The sequence below is a fragment of the Nerophis ophidion genome, linkage group LG06, assembly GCF_033978795.1.
Source record: "Nerophis ophidion isolate RoL-2023_Sa linkage group LG06, RoL_Noph_v1.0, whole genome shotgun sequence".
Taxonomy (NCBI): Eukaryota; Metazoa; Chordata; class Actinopteri; order Syngnathiformes; family Syngnathidae; genus Nerophis; species Nerophis ophidion.
Genome location: NC_084616.1, coordinates 24,327,169 through 24,344,951, shown reverse-complemented (window position 1 = coordinate 24,344,951; position 17,783 = coordinate 24,327,169). Strand labels below are relative to the sequence as shown.

Here is a 17,783-nt window from a genome sequence, read left to right as displayed (position 1 = left end):
CTTCCCAGGGGATCCCGAGGCGTTCCCAGGCCAGCCGGGAGACATAGTCTTCCCAACATTTCCTGGGTCTTCCCCGTGGCCTCCTACCAGCTGGACGTGCCCTAAACACCTCCCTAGGGAGGCGTTCGGGTGGCATCCTGACCAGATGCCCGAACCACCTCATCTGGCTCCTCTCGATGTGGAGGAGCAGTGGCTTTATGTTGAGTTCCTCCCGGATGGCAGAGCTTCTCACCCTATCTCTAAGGGAGAACCCCGCCACACGGCGGAGGAAACTCATTTCGGCCGCTTGTACCCGTGATCTTATCCTTTCGGTCATGACCCAAAGCTCCTCAGCCTTCCCGGTAAGGTTTATTCAGGTGTACTGGAGAGGAGGCTTCGCCGGATAGTCGAACCTCGGATTCAGGAGGAACAGTGTGGTTTTCGTCCTGGTCGTGGAACTGTGGACCAGCTCTATACTCTCGGCAGGGTTCTTGAGGGTGCATGGGAGTTTGCCCAACCAGTCTACATGTGCTTTGTGGACTTGGAGAAGGTATTCGACCGTGTCCCTCGGGAAGTCCTGTGGGGAGTGCTCAGAGAGTATGAGGTATCGGACTGTCTGATTGTGGCGGTCATAGCGTTGTGTGAAATTGATCAATTGAAACAAGCATGTGGAAGGCTCTTCAAAGTAAGAATATGTTTTACTGGGTAAATGGTATTTTTAGAAACATTGTGACCACAGCAGGGTCAATGTTGCCGACCAGGCAGTCCTCAAGCAATAATGAGATGTACAATTTTTTCGCATTATCTAAGGATTTTAAGTACATTGCTGTCAAATTTTTGTTTTTGCAAATTTTTACACACTAAGACAGCAAACTGTCACACTCAATATGACAGTTATTTAAACATAACTCCTAAACCACACATGCAAAATGTCTATAAATGCCTGCAATATTAAATCCAAGTGAGTTTTACGAGAATTTGTTGTTTTTGTAAGGTTTGCAATACATTTTTTTTCAAACATAACATCTTAACAACACATGCAAAATGTTAGTTTTTCTAGAAAAAATAATATTTGTAAGATTTGCAAAGACACAAGTTATTTTTCTTATTCAATATAACAGTATAACTGTCATATTAAATATGAAGGTTATATAAACATAACTCCAAAACCAAACATGCATGTTGTATAAAAATGCCTGTAATATTGTATTTACTGTATTTGTGTATCACTAAAATCAGTGATTTTGTAAGGTTTGCAAAAACAAAAATGTGTTCTTCACTAATTATGACATCAAACTGTCAAACTCATAAGACAGTGTGGTGTAGGAGTGATGTTCAACATCAATCCTACACCACACATGATACATGGCTAATAATGCGTGAATAAATGTATTTTTGATAGTTTCACTAGAAACCTTTTTTTTGGAAGGTTTGCAAATACACAAAACTATTGTTTTACTCAAAATGACAGTATAACTGCCACACTCAATATGACAGATATTTAAACATAACTACTAAAATACAGGTGTAAAATGGCTAATCGTACCTGAAATATTGCATCTTTGAGAGATTTACTCAGAACAAATGTTTTTTTGTGGCTTGCAAACACAAAAAGTAGTTTTTTACTCAATATGACAGTAATGTTCTTAAAATCCTGAGATAATGCAAAAAAGCAATAAAAATGTATTCCAACATAATTCCTAAACCACACGTGCAAAATGTCTATAAATGCCTACAATATTGAATCCATGTGAGTTTTACTAGAATCAGTTGTTTTTGTAAGGTTTTTAAATACAAAATTTAGGTTTTACTCAAAATGACAGTATACTGTCACACTCAAAATGACAGTTATTTAAACATAACTTCTGAACTACACATGAAAACTGGCTAATAATGCCTGAAATAATGCATCCTTGCGAGTTTTACTCGAAACAACTGCTTATTTAAATCTTGCAAACACAAAAAGTAGTTATTTACTCAATATGACAGTAATGTTGTTAGAATCCTGAAATAATGCGAAAAAGCAATTGAAATGTATTCAAATATAACTTCCAAACAAAACATGCAAAATGGCTATTAATGCCTGGAGACTTGTATCTTTGTTAGTTTTTCTAGAAAAAAGATAATTTGTAAGGTTTGCAAAGACACACGCTATCTTTTTTCTTTCAATTTAACAGTATAACTGTCATAATAAATATGAAAGTTATATAAACATAACTCCAAAACCAAACATGCATTATGTTTAAAAATGCCTGTAATATTGTATCTATATGGGTTTCAATAAAATCAGTTATTTTGTAAGGTTTGCAAAAACTAAAATTTGTTTTTTACTCACAATGACAGCAAACTGTCACACTCAATATGACAGTTATTTAAACAGAACTCCTACACCACACATGAAAAATGGCTAATAATGCGTGAATAAATTCCCCAATGCAATTAATTCCCCAAGGTCAACTTTCTTTTCTCCTCTTATCTTGAAAATGTCTTTATCAATCACCTTTCAAGTATTAATTAATTCAATTAATAAATGTGTTTTTGAGTTTCACTAGAAACTTTTTTGTAAGGTTTGCAAATACTCAAAACTATTGTTTTACTCAAAATGACGACATAACTGACGCATGCAATATGCCAGATATTTAAACATAACTCCTAAACTACACGGCTAATAATGCATCCTTGGTTTGCAAATACAAAATTTAGATTTTACTCACAATGACTGTTCTGTTACAACTAAAAGTTGGAAACTTGTTTTTTGAAGTGTGTTGTGCTTATTACATATAACATTATTACATGTGTATTTGTCGCTAATAATGCATCCTTGGGAATTTTACTCGAAACAAATGTTTTTTTGCGGCTTGCAAACACAAAAAGTAGTTTTTTACTCATTATGACAGTAATGTTTTTAAAATCCTGAGATAATACGAAAAGAGCAATAAAAATGTATTCCCTTATAATTCCTAATCCACACATGCAAACGTCTATAAATGCATGCAATATTGAATCCATGTTATTTTTACTAGAATTAGTTGTTTTTGTAAGGTTTGCAAATACAAAATTTAAGTTTTGACATTTATTTAAACATAACTTCTGAACTACACATGAAAAAATGGCTAATAACGCCTGAAATAATGCATCTTTGGGAGTTTTACTCGAAACAAAGGCTTTTTTAAATCTTGCAAACATAAAAAGTAGTTATCTACTCAGTATGACAGTAATGTTCCTAGAATCCTGAGATAATGCAAAAAAAAAACAATACAATTTTATTCAACCATAACTTCCAAACAACACATGCAAAATGGTTAATATTGCCTGGAGACATTTATCTTTGTTAGTTTCTCCGGAAAAAAGAAAATTTGTAAGGTTTGCAAATACACAAGTTTTTTTTTTTTATTATTCAATATAACAGTAAAACAGTCATACTATTTATGAAAGTTATATAAACATAACTGCAAAACCAAACATGCATTATGTCTAAAAATGCCTTTAATATTGCATCTATATGAGTTTTACTAAAAACATTTTTTTGTAAGGCTTGCAAATACAAAAATTTATTTTTTACTCACCAAGACAGCAGCCCTGTGATGAGATGGCGACTTGTCCAGGGTGTACCCCGCCTTCCGCCCGATTGTAGCTGAGATAGGCGCCAGCGACCCACGCGACCCCGAAAGGGAATAAGCGGTAGAAAATGGATGGATGGACCAAGACAGCAAACCATCACACTCAATATGACAGTTATTTAAACATAACTCCTAAAACACAAGTGCAAAATGTCTATAAATGCCTGCAATATTGAATCCATGTGAGTTTTACTAGAATCAGTTGTTTTTGTAAGGTTTGCAAATACAAAATTTAGATTTTACTCACAATGACTGTTCTGTTACAACTAAAAGTTGGAAACTTGTTTTTTGAAGTGTGTTGTGCTTATTACATGTAACATTATTACATGTATATTTGTCGCTGTCTTGTGGTCAGGCCAAATACTACATCGTTGAGAAGTGTGTATTTTGAATCAAACTTTATAGACCGCAAGTTGCATAAGACAGAGAAATCTACGGTGCCAGCACGTACTTTATGGTGGTTATTTTTTGAAGAAATACTGCACATATCTTTAGTTTAAGCTTGCATCGCCGGTATGTATCATAAATTGAACTTTGAAACTTGTTTTTTGTCTAAAATATTTGGAGTTAAATTTATGATTTGTGATGTATGAAATATTTGTTGTGCTCATTAGCAATAATTTGCGATGTCATCTAAAATGGCGTTGTCGTACAAATTTACCTCTGTTTACCTTGTCATGCCTTGTAAGGTAGCATTACAGCATGTATATGAATACATTAGCATAATTTATGTACATGTTGACAATATTTTTTCACTTTTTAGTTTCACCCTTTTGAATGTCAATAAACCTGCTGACAACGCTCATCGGTCTTCAGAGTCGTGGCATAAGAAAGGTGTTGAACAGCCCTTGCATCAGACATGCACTCGTAACGGCACAATGACAGTATACTGTCACACTCAAAATGACAGTTATTTAAACATAACTTCTGAACTACACATGAGAAATGGCTAATAATGCCTGAAATAATGCATCCTTGGGAGTTTTACTCGAAACAAATGTTTTTTTTTATCTTGCAAACTCAAAAAGTAGTTATTTACTCAATTTTACAGTAATGTTCTTAGAATCCTGAGATAATGCGAAAAAAGTAATACAATTTTATTAAACATAACTTCAAACAACACATGTAAAATAGCTAATATTGCCTGGAGAGGTATCTTTAATAGTTTTTCTAGAAAAAAGATAATTTGTAAGGTTTGCAAATACATAAGTTTTTTTTAATTATTCAATATATCAGTAAAACTGTCATACTAAATATGAAAGTTATATAAAACATAACTCCAAAACCAAAAATGCATTATGTCTAAAAATGCCTGTAGTATTGCATCTATATGAGTTGTACTAGAAAAAAATATTTGTAAGGCTTGCAAATACAAACATTTGTTTTTTACTCACCAAGACAGCAAACCGTCACACTCATTATGACAGTTATTTAAACATAACTCCTAAACCACACATGCAAAATGTCTACAAATGCCTGCAATATTGAATCCATGTGAGTTTTACTACAATCAGTTGTTTTTATAAGGTTTGCAAATACAAAATGTAGGTTTTACTCAAAATGACAGTATACTGTCACATTCAAAATGAGTTATTTGAACATAACTCCTAAACCACACATGAAAAATGGCTAATAATGCGTGAATAAATGTATTTTTGAGAGTTTCACTAGAAATACACAAAACAATTGTTTTACTCAAAATGACAGTATAACTGCCACACTCAATATGACAGATATTTAAACATAACTACTAAACTACACGTGTAAAATGACCATTAATGCCTGAAATAATGCATCCTTGTGAGTTTTACTCGAAACAAATGTTTTTTTGCGGCTTGCAAACACAAAAAGTAGTTTTTTTACTCAATATGACAGTCATTTTCTTAAAATCCTGAGATAATGCAAAAAAAAAATCAATAAAAATGTATCCCATTATATTTCCTAAACACACATGCAAAATGTCTATACATGCCTACAATATTGAATCCATGTGAGTTTTACTAGAATCTGTTGTTTTTGTAAGGTTTACAAATACAAAATTTAGATTTTACTCACAATGACAGTATACTGTCACACTCAGAATGACAGTTATTTAAACATAACTTCTGAACTACACATAAAAAATGGCTAATAATGCCTGAAATAATGCATCCTTGGGAGTTTTACTCGAAACAAATGCTTTTTTATATCTTGCAAACACAAAAAGTAGCTATTTACTAAATTTTACAGTAATGTACTTAGAATCCTGAGATAATGCGAAAAAAGTAAAAACATTGTATTCAAACTTAACTTCCAAACAAGTAAACATGTAAAATGGCTAATATTGCCTGGAGACGTATCTTTAATAGTTTTTCTAGAAAAAAGATGATTTGTAAGGTTTGCAAAGACACATCCATCCATCCATTTTCTACCGCTTATTCCCTTTCGGGGTCACGGGGGGCGCTGGCGCCTATCTCAGCTACAATCGGGCGGAAGGCGGGGTACACCCTGGACAAGTCGCCACCTCATCGCAGGGCCAACACAGATAGACAGACAACATTCACACTCACATTCACACACTAGGGCCAATTTAGTGTTGCCAATCAACACTAAATTGCCAGCTTCCTGGAGTACCAGCTTCGTGTACTCCAGGAATCTGGACCAGGACCTATCAAGACCTGGCCTGGGTAAAAGCCGTACACCTCATCAAAGAATAGACCCGAATCACTGATATGAGGACTGACGCAGTCAGTCCGCAGCAGCAGGTCTCCAAAATATGTGCAAACTCCACATTTTTTTTTAAATAATGTTTTATTGCTTAATTTGCAGTATGTCATGATTCTAAAAACATTACTGTCATATTGAGTAAACATTTACTTTTTGTTTTTGCAAACCCTGTAAAAGCACGCCTCTAGTACAACTCACAAAGATACATTAACACAGGCATTATTAATCCTATTGCATGTTTGGTTTATATGCTTGAATACATTTTGTATTGCTTCTTTTGCAATATCTCAGGATTCTAGAAAAATTACTGTAATATTGAGTAAAAAAAAATATTTTTTTGTGTTTGCAAATTTTACAAAAGCACTCATCTCTAGTACACCCCACAAAGATAAATTCATACAGACATTATAAAACACATTGCATTTTTGGTTTTGAAACTTTTTTATCACTTGAAACCATATCAGGATTCTAAAACATTACTCTCATATTAAGTGAAATACTAATGTTTGTGTTTGCAAACCTTACAAAAGCACATGTCTTTAGTAAAATTCACAAAGATACATTAATACAGACATTATTAGACATATTGCATGTTTAGTTTAGCAATTTTGGACAATATTTGGACGATGCCATGAGAGATCGTTTTGTGAGTGGATTACGTTCTGATGCAGTGCAACGCAGGCTGTTGTCTGAAAGGGACCTGACATTTCCCAGTGCTTGTGAAATTGCAGTCTCTATGGAGCTTGCTTCCAAAAATACAATGGAGTTTTCTGGACACAGTGGACCTCACCAGGTAAATGCCCTGTCAAGTGTTTCTCATTTTTCTGAGAAGGGGAGGAAAGGACAGTTCAGATGGAAACATAATAACAAAGCAAAGGAATACAAAGGAGACAAAAGAGACACAGGGGGACAGCAAACATGCTACAGATGTGGTGGGAAGCACTCACCACATGACTGCAGATTTAAAAATGAAAAGTGTCATGCTTGCCCCAAAATTGGACACATTGCCCGTGCATGCAGGAAGACTAAAGGCCAATCTTCAACTCAGTATGTTGAAACTGAAGGGAGTGCTTCTAGAAGTGGTGATGAAGCAGAACTTTTTGGATCGTACGCAGTTGACTCTACCTCAAACTGGGAAAAAGGTTACACAGTGGATATTGTACTGGGAAACAAGAGCACCACAATGTTACTGGACACAGGTTCAGCAGTGTCAGTAGTTTCTGACACCTTTTACCAGGCAAACCTCACTCAATTTCCTTTGAAACCAGTTTTCAAGTTAAAGTTGAAATCATTTTCAGGCCAAAAGATTGCTGTTCGAGGGTACGTCATCTTACCAGTACAGTACGAGGACCAGCAAGTGACACTTCCACTGGTCATTGTACAGGGAAGCAGACCTGCACTGATTGGCCGTAACTGGCTAAAAAAGCTACGGCTGAACTGGAAACATTTTCACTGTACAAAAGGTGCAGAAAAGGACGCATGGTAACACAGGAGTACAGGAGGTGATAGAGAGACATCAGGCAGTGTTCTCAGAGGGCCAAGGCTGTATCACGGGGTTTAAAGCTAAAATACGCACCAAACCTGATACCACACCAATTTTCTGCAAGGCTCGCCCAGTTCCTTACGCACTAAAGGAAGCTGTAGAGAGAGAGCTAGAGAGGTTGGAGAGTGAAAAAGTGATTTCAAAGATTGACACTAGCGAGTGGGCAGCTCCAATAGTCACAGTACCTAAGGTTGACAAAACGATCAGGATTTGTGGTGACTACAAGGTTAGTGTTAATCAATGCATTGAAGAGCAGACCTATCCATTACCGAATACGGAAGATCTATTCGCTACATTAGCAGGAGGTACATCTTTCAGCAAACTGGATCTGCAACACGCCTACCAACAACTACAGTTGGATGAAGAGTCAGAAAAGTATCTGACCATAAACACACATAAGGGTCTGTACAAGTATCATCGCCTCAGTTATGGAGTTTCGAGTGCTCCTGCAATATTTCAGTCTGTTATGGACCAGATTCTGCAAGGGATGGACCATGTGACATGTTTTTTGGACGACATACTCGTTACAGCTTCTTCGTCGGAGGAGCATTTGACAAGACTGGATAATGTTCTCACACGTTTGGAGAAGCATGGCATCAGGGTGAAGCTATCAAAATGTCAGTTTTTCCAGAGCAGTGTCGAGTATTTGGGACATCGCATTGATAAGACTGGGTTACATCCCACAGAAGAAAAGGTGACTGCCATAACCAATGCACCTGAGCCCACAAATGTAACAGAACTGAAGTCTTTCTTGGGTCTTCTGAACTATTACAGCAGATTCCTGCAAAATCCCTCTACTGTGCTCAAGCCTCTGCACAACCTACTTAAAAAGGACTCAAAGTGGATTTGGACAGTTGAATGTGCAAACGCATTTGAAGATGCAAAGCAACTTCCACTGCAGAACAAAGTGCAGGTACACTATAACACCCGCCTGCCACTGCGAATTGCATGTGATGCTTTGCCTTATGGAGTTGGTGCTGTAATTTTACATGTAACAGAAGATGGAGAAGAGCGACCTGTTGCATTTGCCTCAAGGACACTCACTGAACCAGAAAGGAAGTATGCCCAAATTGAAAAGGAGGCACTTGCTATCATTTTTGGAGTAAAGAAATTTCATAAATACCTTTACGGAAGGAAATTCACACTGATCACTGATCATAAGCCACTGTTGGCCATCCTGGGGCCAAAATCAGCAGTTCCAACGTTGGCAGCATTAAGAATGCAACGCTGGGCACTTATTCTCATGGCCTACAATTATGAGATTGAGTATAAAAAGTCAGCTGATCATGCTAATGCGGATGCTTTGTCACGCCTACCCCGAGTAGGGATGAACAACACAGCAGTGGAGGGAAGTATCTTATATTTTTCATACTTGGATGAACGTCCTGTGTGTGCAAAAGACATTGAGAGTGCTACTCTTAAAGATCCTGTGCTAAGTAAGGTGTGGAACTACACATTAAATGGCTGGCCAAGTTATGTGGAAGATGTAGCATTGAGGCCTTACTTTGTACGCAGACAGGAGTTGTCAGCAGATCAAGGCTGCATTCTCTGGGGACAGCGAGTCATCATACCCCCAGGTTATCGACAGAGATTACTGGAGGATCTCCATCATGAACATCCAGGTATTTGCCGTATGAAGGCTCTTGCCCGCAGTTACCTTTGGTGGCCAGGCTGGGATGGTGAAATTCAAGAGCTGGTGAACAAGTGCTCAGTCTGCCAAGCAGTACAGAAAATGCCAGCTGTGGCACCGTTACATCCTTGGCGGTGGCCAGAAAGAGTGTGGCAAATAATTCACATTGATTTTGCAGAGAAAGATAAACAGTATTTTTTGGTTGTCATTGATAGCCATTTAAAGTGGTTAGAGGTTTTTCCCATGTCGTCCACCACTTCTCACAACACCATTAAAGTGCTGCGCTGTCTGTTTGCATCGTATGGACTGCCAGAAGAGCTAGTTTCAGACAATGGCCCACAGCTGGTGGCAAAAGAGTTTACTCAGTTCCTGGAGAGTAATGGAGTAAAACACACTGCTGTACCGGCTTACCACCCAGCATCAAATGGAGCAGCAGAGAGTTCAGTACAAATCTTGAAACGGTCTCTGATGAAAAATGTGCTGGAAGCAGACAGCAAGTCTTCCTTGTCACTCAGTCACAGACTTGCAAATTTCCTTCTCATGTACCGCAGTACACCCTACACAGTGACGGGACGTACTCCAGCCGAGTTATTCCTGAAACGCCAGTTGAGGACTCGTTTCAGTTTGCTCAAGCCGGACCTTGCCAGACGGATCGAAGGAAAACAAGCAGCGCAGAAGCTTTATCATGACAAAAGGGCTCCCCCTATTCGCTTTTTCCTGGAGGGAGAGGTTGTTCGGATCAGAAATTTCAGGGACGGAGTGTAAAAATGGATTAAAGCAAAAAATACTGAAAAGACTGGGAACTGTCACTTACCTGATCCAAGCGGGACAGAGACAGCGCACTGTGCATGTGGATCACATGTTACCATGGCGAGAGAACATGGAGAGACTGCCAGTTATCTTGTCTCCACCAGTTGCAGAAAATGTGCCATCAGTACAACTGGAGAGTGCTATGTCAATTCCATCACCAGGACCATCAGTGAGTCAGACACAAACACGTCTCAACACTGAAGTAGATTCAAGTCCTGCTGAGTTGCCATCATCAGAATTCAGATCACCCACAACAAAAACCCCACCAGTGATCCGCAGGTATCCAGAAAGGGTTCGAGTACCACCAAAAAAACTGAATCTCTGACAACAGCATAAAAAGCTGTGTTAAAGGTGTATGAATACTGTTTGTATAATACATATGTTGTTGTTACAAATGAGGGTTAAGTGTTCAGTACTAAAAAAAATATATATATATGGCATAAGTAGTTTTTCTAATTGAGCCTGCTGCATTTTTGGTTGGGTTGTTTTTATTTTGAGTAACTTCTAAAATTCTAAAAGGGGAGGAATGTAATAGATTGGTCTATGTGTGTATGTTGCCATCTCCTGGTCAATGTTGGTCATAGCATACTGGGGTTGCTTTTTGGTTGGCCAACGTACTACGTTGTTGTTGTACATTTGACGGCAAGTGAGTGAGTCTGTTCTGAAGTCACAGTAAACGAGACGTAACTTCATCACCTCGCCTGTTTATTGCCTCCCATTTAATATATCACAATTTGTAACCTGGAGTTACAGGCTCCTAATTTACTCTGAAAACTTTCTCCACTCTCCCCGCCATTTGATTCATTTGGGAAAGCCCTACATTACAAACACACACACAGCTGCACTAAAGGAGGAGGGGGTATTTGCAGCTGAGAACTTAACACATGCAAATACAGAGGATACAGCAACTTCCTGCATTGCTCTGTGCCATCTGTCAATTCCTCTTTGAAGTTGGTAGGTCAAGCTAATTTCAATCTAACGCCAAGTTTCATTTCTCTTCAGCTTGTCTACACAATGCATGAGCAAACAATCATATTTGAATAAAATGAGGTAACTTATTTACAATTAATCCAACAAGTGCTGTGTGTGTTTTCCACTTTTCTTCTACAAACCCCATTTCCGGAGTGAGTTGGGAAATTGTGTTAGACGAAAATATAAACGGAATACAATGATTTGCAAATCCTTTTCAACCCATCTTCAATTGAATGCACTACAAAGACAAGATATTTGATGTTCAAACTCATAAACTTTATTTTTTTTTGCAAATAATATTTAACTTTGAATGTCATGGCTACAACACGTGCCAAAGTAGTTGGGAAAGGGCATGTTCACCACTGTGTTACATCACCTTTTCTTTTAACAACACTCCATAAACGTTTGGGAACTGAGGAAACTAATTGTTGAAGCTTTGAAAGTTGAATTCTTTCCCATTCTTGTTTTATGTAGCACTTCAGGCGTTCAACAGTCCGGGGTCTCCGTTGTCGTATTTTACGCTTCATAATGTGCCACACATTTTCGATGAGAGACAGGTCTGGACTGCAGGCGGGCCAGGAAAGTACCTGCTCTCTTTTACTACGAAAATACGCGGTTGTAACACGTGTTTTGGCATTGTCTTGCTGAAATAAACAGGGGTGTCCATGATAACGTTGCTTGGATGACAACATATGTTGCTCCAAAACCTGTATGGACCATTCAGCATTACTGGTGCCTTCACAGATGTGTAAGTTACCCATGCCTTGGGCACTAATGCACCCCCATACCAACCTATCCCCATCCTTGTTTTTGAATTACTTAGCATTTCATGGAAGCTGCTTTTATACCCAATCATGGCACCCACGTGTTCCCAATTAGCCTGCACACCTGTGGGATGTTACAAATAAGTGTTTGATGAGAATTTCTCAACTTTATCAGTATTTATTGCCACCTTTTCCAACTTCTTTGTCACGTGTTGCTGGCATCAAATTCTAAAGTTAATGATTATTTGCAAAAAAAAAATGTTTATCAGTTTGAACATCAAATATGTTGTCTTTGTGGCATATTCAACTGAATATGGGTTGAAAATGATTTGCAAATCATTGTATTCCGTTTATATTTACATCTTACACAATTTCCCAACTCATATGGAAACGGGGTTTGTGTTATAATTTTTTTTGTTTAGTTTTGTACAACACTTTGTGTTTGCCACTTGCCTGTGCATGAAAAGTGCTATATAAATAAAGATTGATTGGATCTGATTTTATAAGCTGATTTATTTATCGTTAATCAACAATAAAATTAAAAAACTAAAAAAAACACTTTCCATTCTTTAAATGAGTCATGGGGGGAGGGGTTTATTTCATACAATTACATATTTGAAGATGTCTAAAAAAAAATTCTGGGTTTGTTGTTCCCTCTGATAGTAAAAAAGACAAAGAAAAGCATATCGTTGAGGAAAGGTCAAGTTGTGTTCTTCAGCAGATCATCCAGAAGACGTTCACACAAATACAGGCAGCGAGGAACATGGAAGGGTCCTGAATCGTCAGCAGAAGAGTTTTGCAAACAGTGAAAATGCAAAGATACAAAATATGCATGTTCTTACCCTTAAAGGGGCCTCCTTTAAAATCTAGTACGACTTTGCCATCTTGCGACAAGTAGCCAAACCATTCACCATTGTGGCCATCACAAAACTGCACACAGTAGATGAGAGAAATGTAACCCACTAATATTTAACCCGAGTGGGAGGACAGTCATCACATTATTGTACATCAAATATGGAAAGTTCCCCACTATAGGATTTTGTTAGCAAACAAACTAAATGTTTTCTTGGCGTATTATTTTCAACATTAATGTCAATTTTGGTCGAGACCTATACTGATCTGATACGATATCAGCAAAAATCATGCAAATTTGTATTATTTTGTAGTGTGGAATGTCAGAAAAGGTGTGATCTTTTTTTATTTGTTTCCAAGATGGCGCCACTGTAGTGGCTGCTGTTGGCAAGAGCTCTGTGCTCTTGTGTCATCATTTTGTGTTTCCCTCTTGTTGTCATGTGTTATTTTTTGTATATGAATATTGTGGAACTGTGGAACCGCAACATAGCTATATATAGTATATTTTTTATCTTTTGGTTAAGGACCCTTTGGGACTGTGTGACAAGGGGTGGCACTTTCGTGACATCTGCGGTGCTTTTTTGTGGACATCTTGATCTGCCTCCCGGGAGAGCCTTTTGGCCATGGAGACTAGCTGTTGAATCTCTGCCACACCAGAGTCCGTTTGGAGAGAATGGAGGAGATATAGATGAAGAAACAGGGCTGCGGAGCTAGCACTGAACGCCGGGACGGACAGGCTTCGCAGTGTCTTGGCTGAATGAGCAGCTATCGGACACCTCAGTCTCCTTGGACGCATTCTCGCTCATCCTTGCAGACTGGACATTGGCCGAGTTACTGGGTGGCTGAGAGTGCTGTGGGTTCTCTTAATTGCTTTGTTGGGTCTGTCCCTGTCTCTGGCCATGCTCCCTCCACCCCAGCAGACCATGGCGTGGAACACCGCAGAAGCCACCACTGTGTATATGTTTCTTTTACTTTTTATTCATAGCTGTATGTAGAAGTGGCTGGTTGCATTAGCTCTGCTATCTTAATGCATTTAATGTCCTTTGTGTTCTTTGATGTTTGATGTATCCCTCTTACACACTTGTAAGAGGGATGTGTGCTATGGCTATGAGTTGTTTTTTCCCTTGGCCACAGTCTGGACCCCCCCACCCCCCATTGTTTACCTATATCTCACCTTTTTTGTAAGGGGCGCTGGAAGTTAGCAGACCCGTCCGTGATCCTGTTCTGTCTCCCTGTAATAATTGTCTGATCTTGAATGGGATTGTGCGGAAAATTTTAATTTCCCCTCGGGGATTAATAAAGGGTTTGTGATTCTGAATTTGATTCTAATCAGGTAAAATGAATCAAACAGAACAATGGTAAACTAAATTATTAAATATTAACCATCTGGAATGAACTTATGCTGTATTTAAGTTTAAGTGGAATGGTAATGTGTTTTTGCTCACAATAATTCATGAAGTTAAGTTCAGTAAGTTGAATGATGTGGACACGTTTGTTACTTCAAATGTGTAAGTAATTTGCAAGTACAGTTATTTGATACTTGTTTATATTGGCAAATGTGCAGTTTTATTGTTCAATGATTATTACTTATGTCTACCTTGTGTGCTATTGTGTGCTAGCTCCTAGTAGCTTATAGCCTAGCATGTTTACCTTTTTAAATGACTTTAGTAATATAGAAGAAACTGTGTGTTTATTGGAAGACATTTAGATGTTAACTGGCTGTCCAGCTTTGCACAAGTAAACACTCTTCTTGTATTGCACATGAGATATCTAGTAAATACACAGGAGGACAGTTTGTATCACACATGATATCACACACAAGTACACATGATGCAGGACTGCTTGTATCGCACATGATATCACACACAAGTAAACACGGCGTGGGACTCTTTGTATCGCATATGATATCACACACGCTGCAGGACTGCTTGTATAGCACATGATATCACACACAAGTAAACAAGCTTGCAGGACTCCTTGTATCCCATATGATATCACACACAAGTACAAACGCTGCAGGACTGCTTGTATCGCACATAATTCACACACAAATAAAAATGCTCCAGGACTCCTTGTATCGCACACGATATCACACACAAGTAAATGGGTTACACTTGTACTTTCTACCTTCAAGGCACTCAAAGCGCTTTGACACTATTTACACAGTCACCCATGCACACACACATTCACTCACTAATTGCGGGAGCTGCCATTCAAGGTGTTAACCACGACCCATCAAAAGCAAGGGTGAAGTACCTTGCTTAAAGGGGAACATTATCACAATTTCAAAAGGGTTAAAACAATAAAAATCAGTTCCCAGTGGCTTGTTTTATTTTTCAAAGTTTTTTTCAAAATTTTACACCTCCCGGAATATCCCTAAAAAAAGCTTTAAAGTTCTTGATTTTCGCTATTTGCGATGTGACGGTCCATTTCCCTGGGACGTCATACAGGGCTGCCAATACAAACAACATGGCGGTTACCACAGCAAGATATAGCGACATTAGCTCGGATTCAGACTCGGATTTCAGCGGCTTAAGCGATTCGACAGATTACGCATGTATTGAAACAGATGGTCGGAGTATGGAGGCAGATAGCGAAAACGAAATTGAAAAAGAAATTGAAGTTATTGAGCGAATAGCTATTGACGCTATTCGGCAATAGCATGGGTGTACCTAATGAAGTGACCCATAGCATGGCTGCCTTATTAGCATCGCCGGTAAAATGTGCAGACCAAACTTTCAGGACTTTCGCATCTTGTGACACTGGAGCAACTTAAATCCGTCGATTGGTAAGTGTTTGTTTCGCATTAAATGTGGGTATCTAGTTTCAAATGTACATACAGCTAGCGTAAATAGCATGTTAGCATCGATTAGCATAGCATGTTAGCATCGATTAGCTGGCAGTCATGCCGTGACCAAATATGTCTGATTAGCACATAAGTCAACAACATCAACAAAACTCACCTTTGTGATTTCGTTGACTTAATTGTTGCAAATGCATCTGCAGGTTATCCATACATCTCTGTGCCATGTCTCTCTTAGCATCGCCGGTAAAATGTGCAGACACTCTGGCAAATTCAATGGGGGTCTGGTGGCAGATTTCTTGCCAGTGGTGCAACTTGAATCCCTCCCTGTTAGTGTTGTCACACCCTCCGACAACACACCGACGAGGCATGATGTCTCCAAGGTTCCAAAAAATTGTCGAAAAAACGGAAAATAACAGAGCTGAGACCCAGTGTTTGTAATGTGAAAATGAAAATGGCGGGTGTATTACCTCGGTAACGTCACGTTCTGACGTCATCGCTAAAAGACCGATAAACAGAAAGGCGTTTAATTTGCCAAAATTCACCCGTTTAGAGTTCGGAAATCAGTTAAAAAAATAAATGGTCTTTTTTCTGCAACATCAAGGTATATATTGACGCTTGCATAGGTTTGGTGATAATGTTCCCCTTTAAGGACACAGCAGACATGACTAGAAGCCTGGGATCAAACCAGGAACATTCAGGTGGCTGGCATAGCCACTCCCCCAGCTGCACCACACCGTCCCCACTGCAGGACTGCTTGTATCGCACATAATATCACACAAAAGTAAACATGCTGCAGGACTGCTTTTATCGGACATGATATCACACAAAAATAAACAGTCTGCAGGAATCCTTGTAGAGAATACGATATCACACACAAGTAAACACGCTGCAAGACAGCTCGTATCGTACATGATATCACACACACAAGTAAACACACTGCAGGACTGCTCCAATCGCACATGATATCGCACACAAGTAAACACGCTGCAGGACTGCTTGTATCGGACATGATTTCACATACAAGTAAACAGGCTGTCCAGGCCGGAACCAATTATTCATATTTAAATTGTTTCTTAGGGAGAATTTTGCTCCACTATACAAACTTACCCACTGATAAACCCTGGTACAGAACTAGGTTGGTAAATCGGGGTGACGTCGTACCTTTAATTGGTACTTACATGGCTAAAGGTGTAGTCAAACACTTGAGAGAAGGTCTCCAGCAGGTGTGGCGTTTTGGTGCGGCTGTAGGCCATGAGGAAGGCGATGAGAGCCTCGCAGTGAGGCCACCACAGCTTCATGTTCCACTCCAACTGCCCAAACACAAAAACACTTGCATGTCTGCGTTGCTCCACTTAGCAGAGTCAAACAAATGGCAGAACATCAAATCACCACGTCATGAAACATAGAACTGATGTTGACACTACAAACAACATTTCCATATGAGTTGGGAAATTGTGTCAGATGTAAATATAAACGGAATTTAATGATTTACAAATCCTTTTCAACCCATATTCAATTGAATGCACTAAAAAGGCAAGATATTTGATTTTCAAACTCAAAAACTTTATTTTTTTTTTGCAAATAATAATTAACTTAAATTTCATGGCTATAACACGTGCCAAAGTAGTTGGGAAAGGGCATGTTCACCACTGTTACATGACCTTCTCTTTTAACAACACCCAATAACCGTTTAGGAACTGAGAAAACAAATTGTTGAAGCTTTGAAAGTGGAATTCTTTCCCATTCTCGTTTTATGTAGAGCTTCAGTCGTTCAACAGTCTGGGGTCTCCGCTGTCGTATTTTACACTTCATAATGCGCCACACATTTTCAATGGGAGACATGTCTGGACTGCAGGCGGGCCAGGAAATACCCGCACTCTTTTTTCACAAAGCCACGCTGTTGTAACACGTGCTGAATGTGGCTTGGCATTGTCTTGCTGAAATAAGCAGGGGCGACCACGAAAAAGACAGCGCTTAGATGGCAGCATATGTTGTTCCAAAACCTGTATGTACTTTTCAGCATTAATGGTGCCTTCACAGATGTGTAAGTTACCCATGCCTTGGTTACTAATGCACCCCCATACCATCATAGATGCCGGCT

The 17,783-nt window shown here is 38.7% G+C and overlaps 1 protein-coding gene across 4 annotated transcripts in view; it reads right to left on the bottom strand.

Moving 5' to 3' along the window:
* Positions 1 to 12,589: 12,589 nt before the first annotated feature.
* Positions 12,590 to 17,783, bottom strand: part of renbp (renin binding protein) — a 36,301-nt gene continuing 31,107 nt past the window's right edge. For all 4 annotated transcript variants that reach the window (XM_061903131.1, XM_061903134.1, XM_061903132.1 and 1 more), the window contains 3 exons: positions 16,861 to 16,992; positions 12,867 to 12,954; positions 12,590 to 12,798 (listed from right to left, as the gene is read on the bottom strand). In XM_061903131.1, coding sequence (XP_061759115.1) covers positions 12,725 to 12,798; positions 12,867 to 12,954; positions 16,861 to 16,992 — 294 coding nt within the window. In that variant the 3' untranslated portion in view covers positions 12,590 to 12,724. The remainder of the gene's footprint in view (positions 12,799 to 12,866; positions 12,955 to 16,860; positions 16,993 to 17,783) is intronic.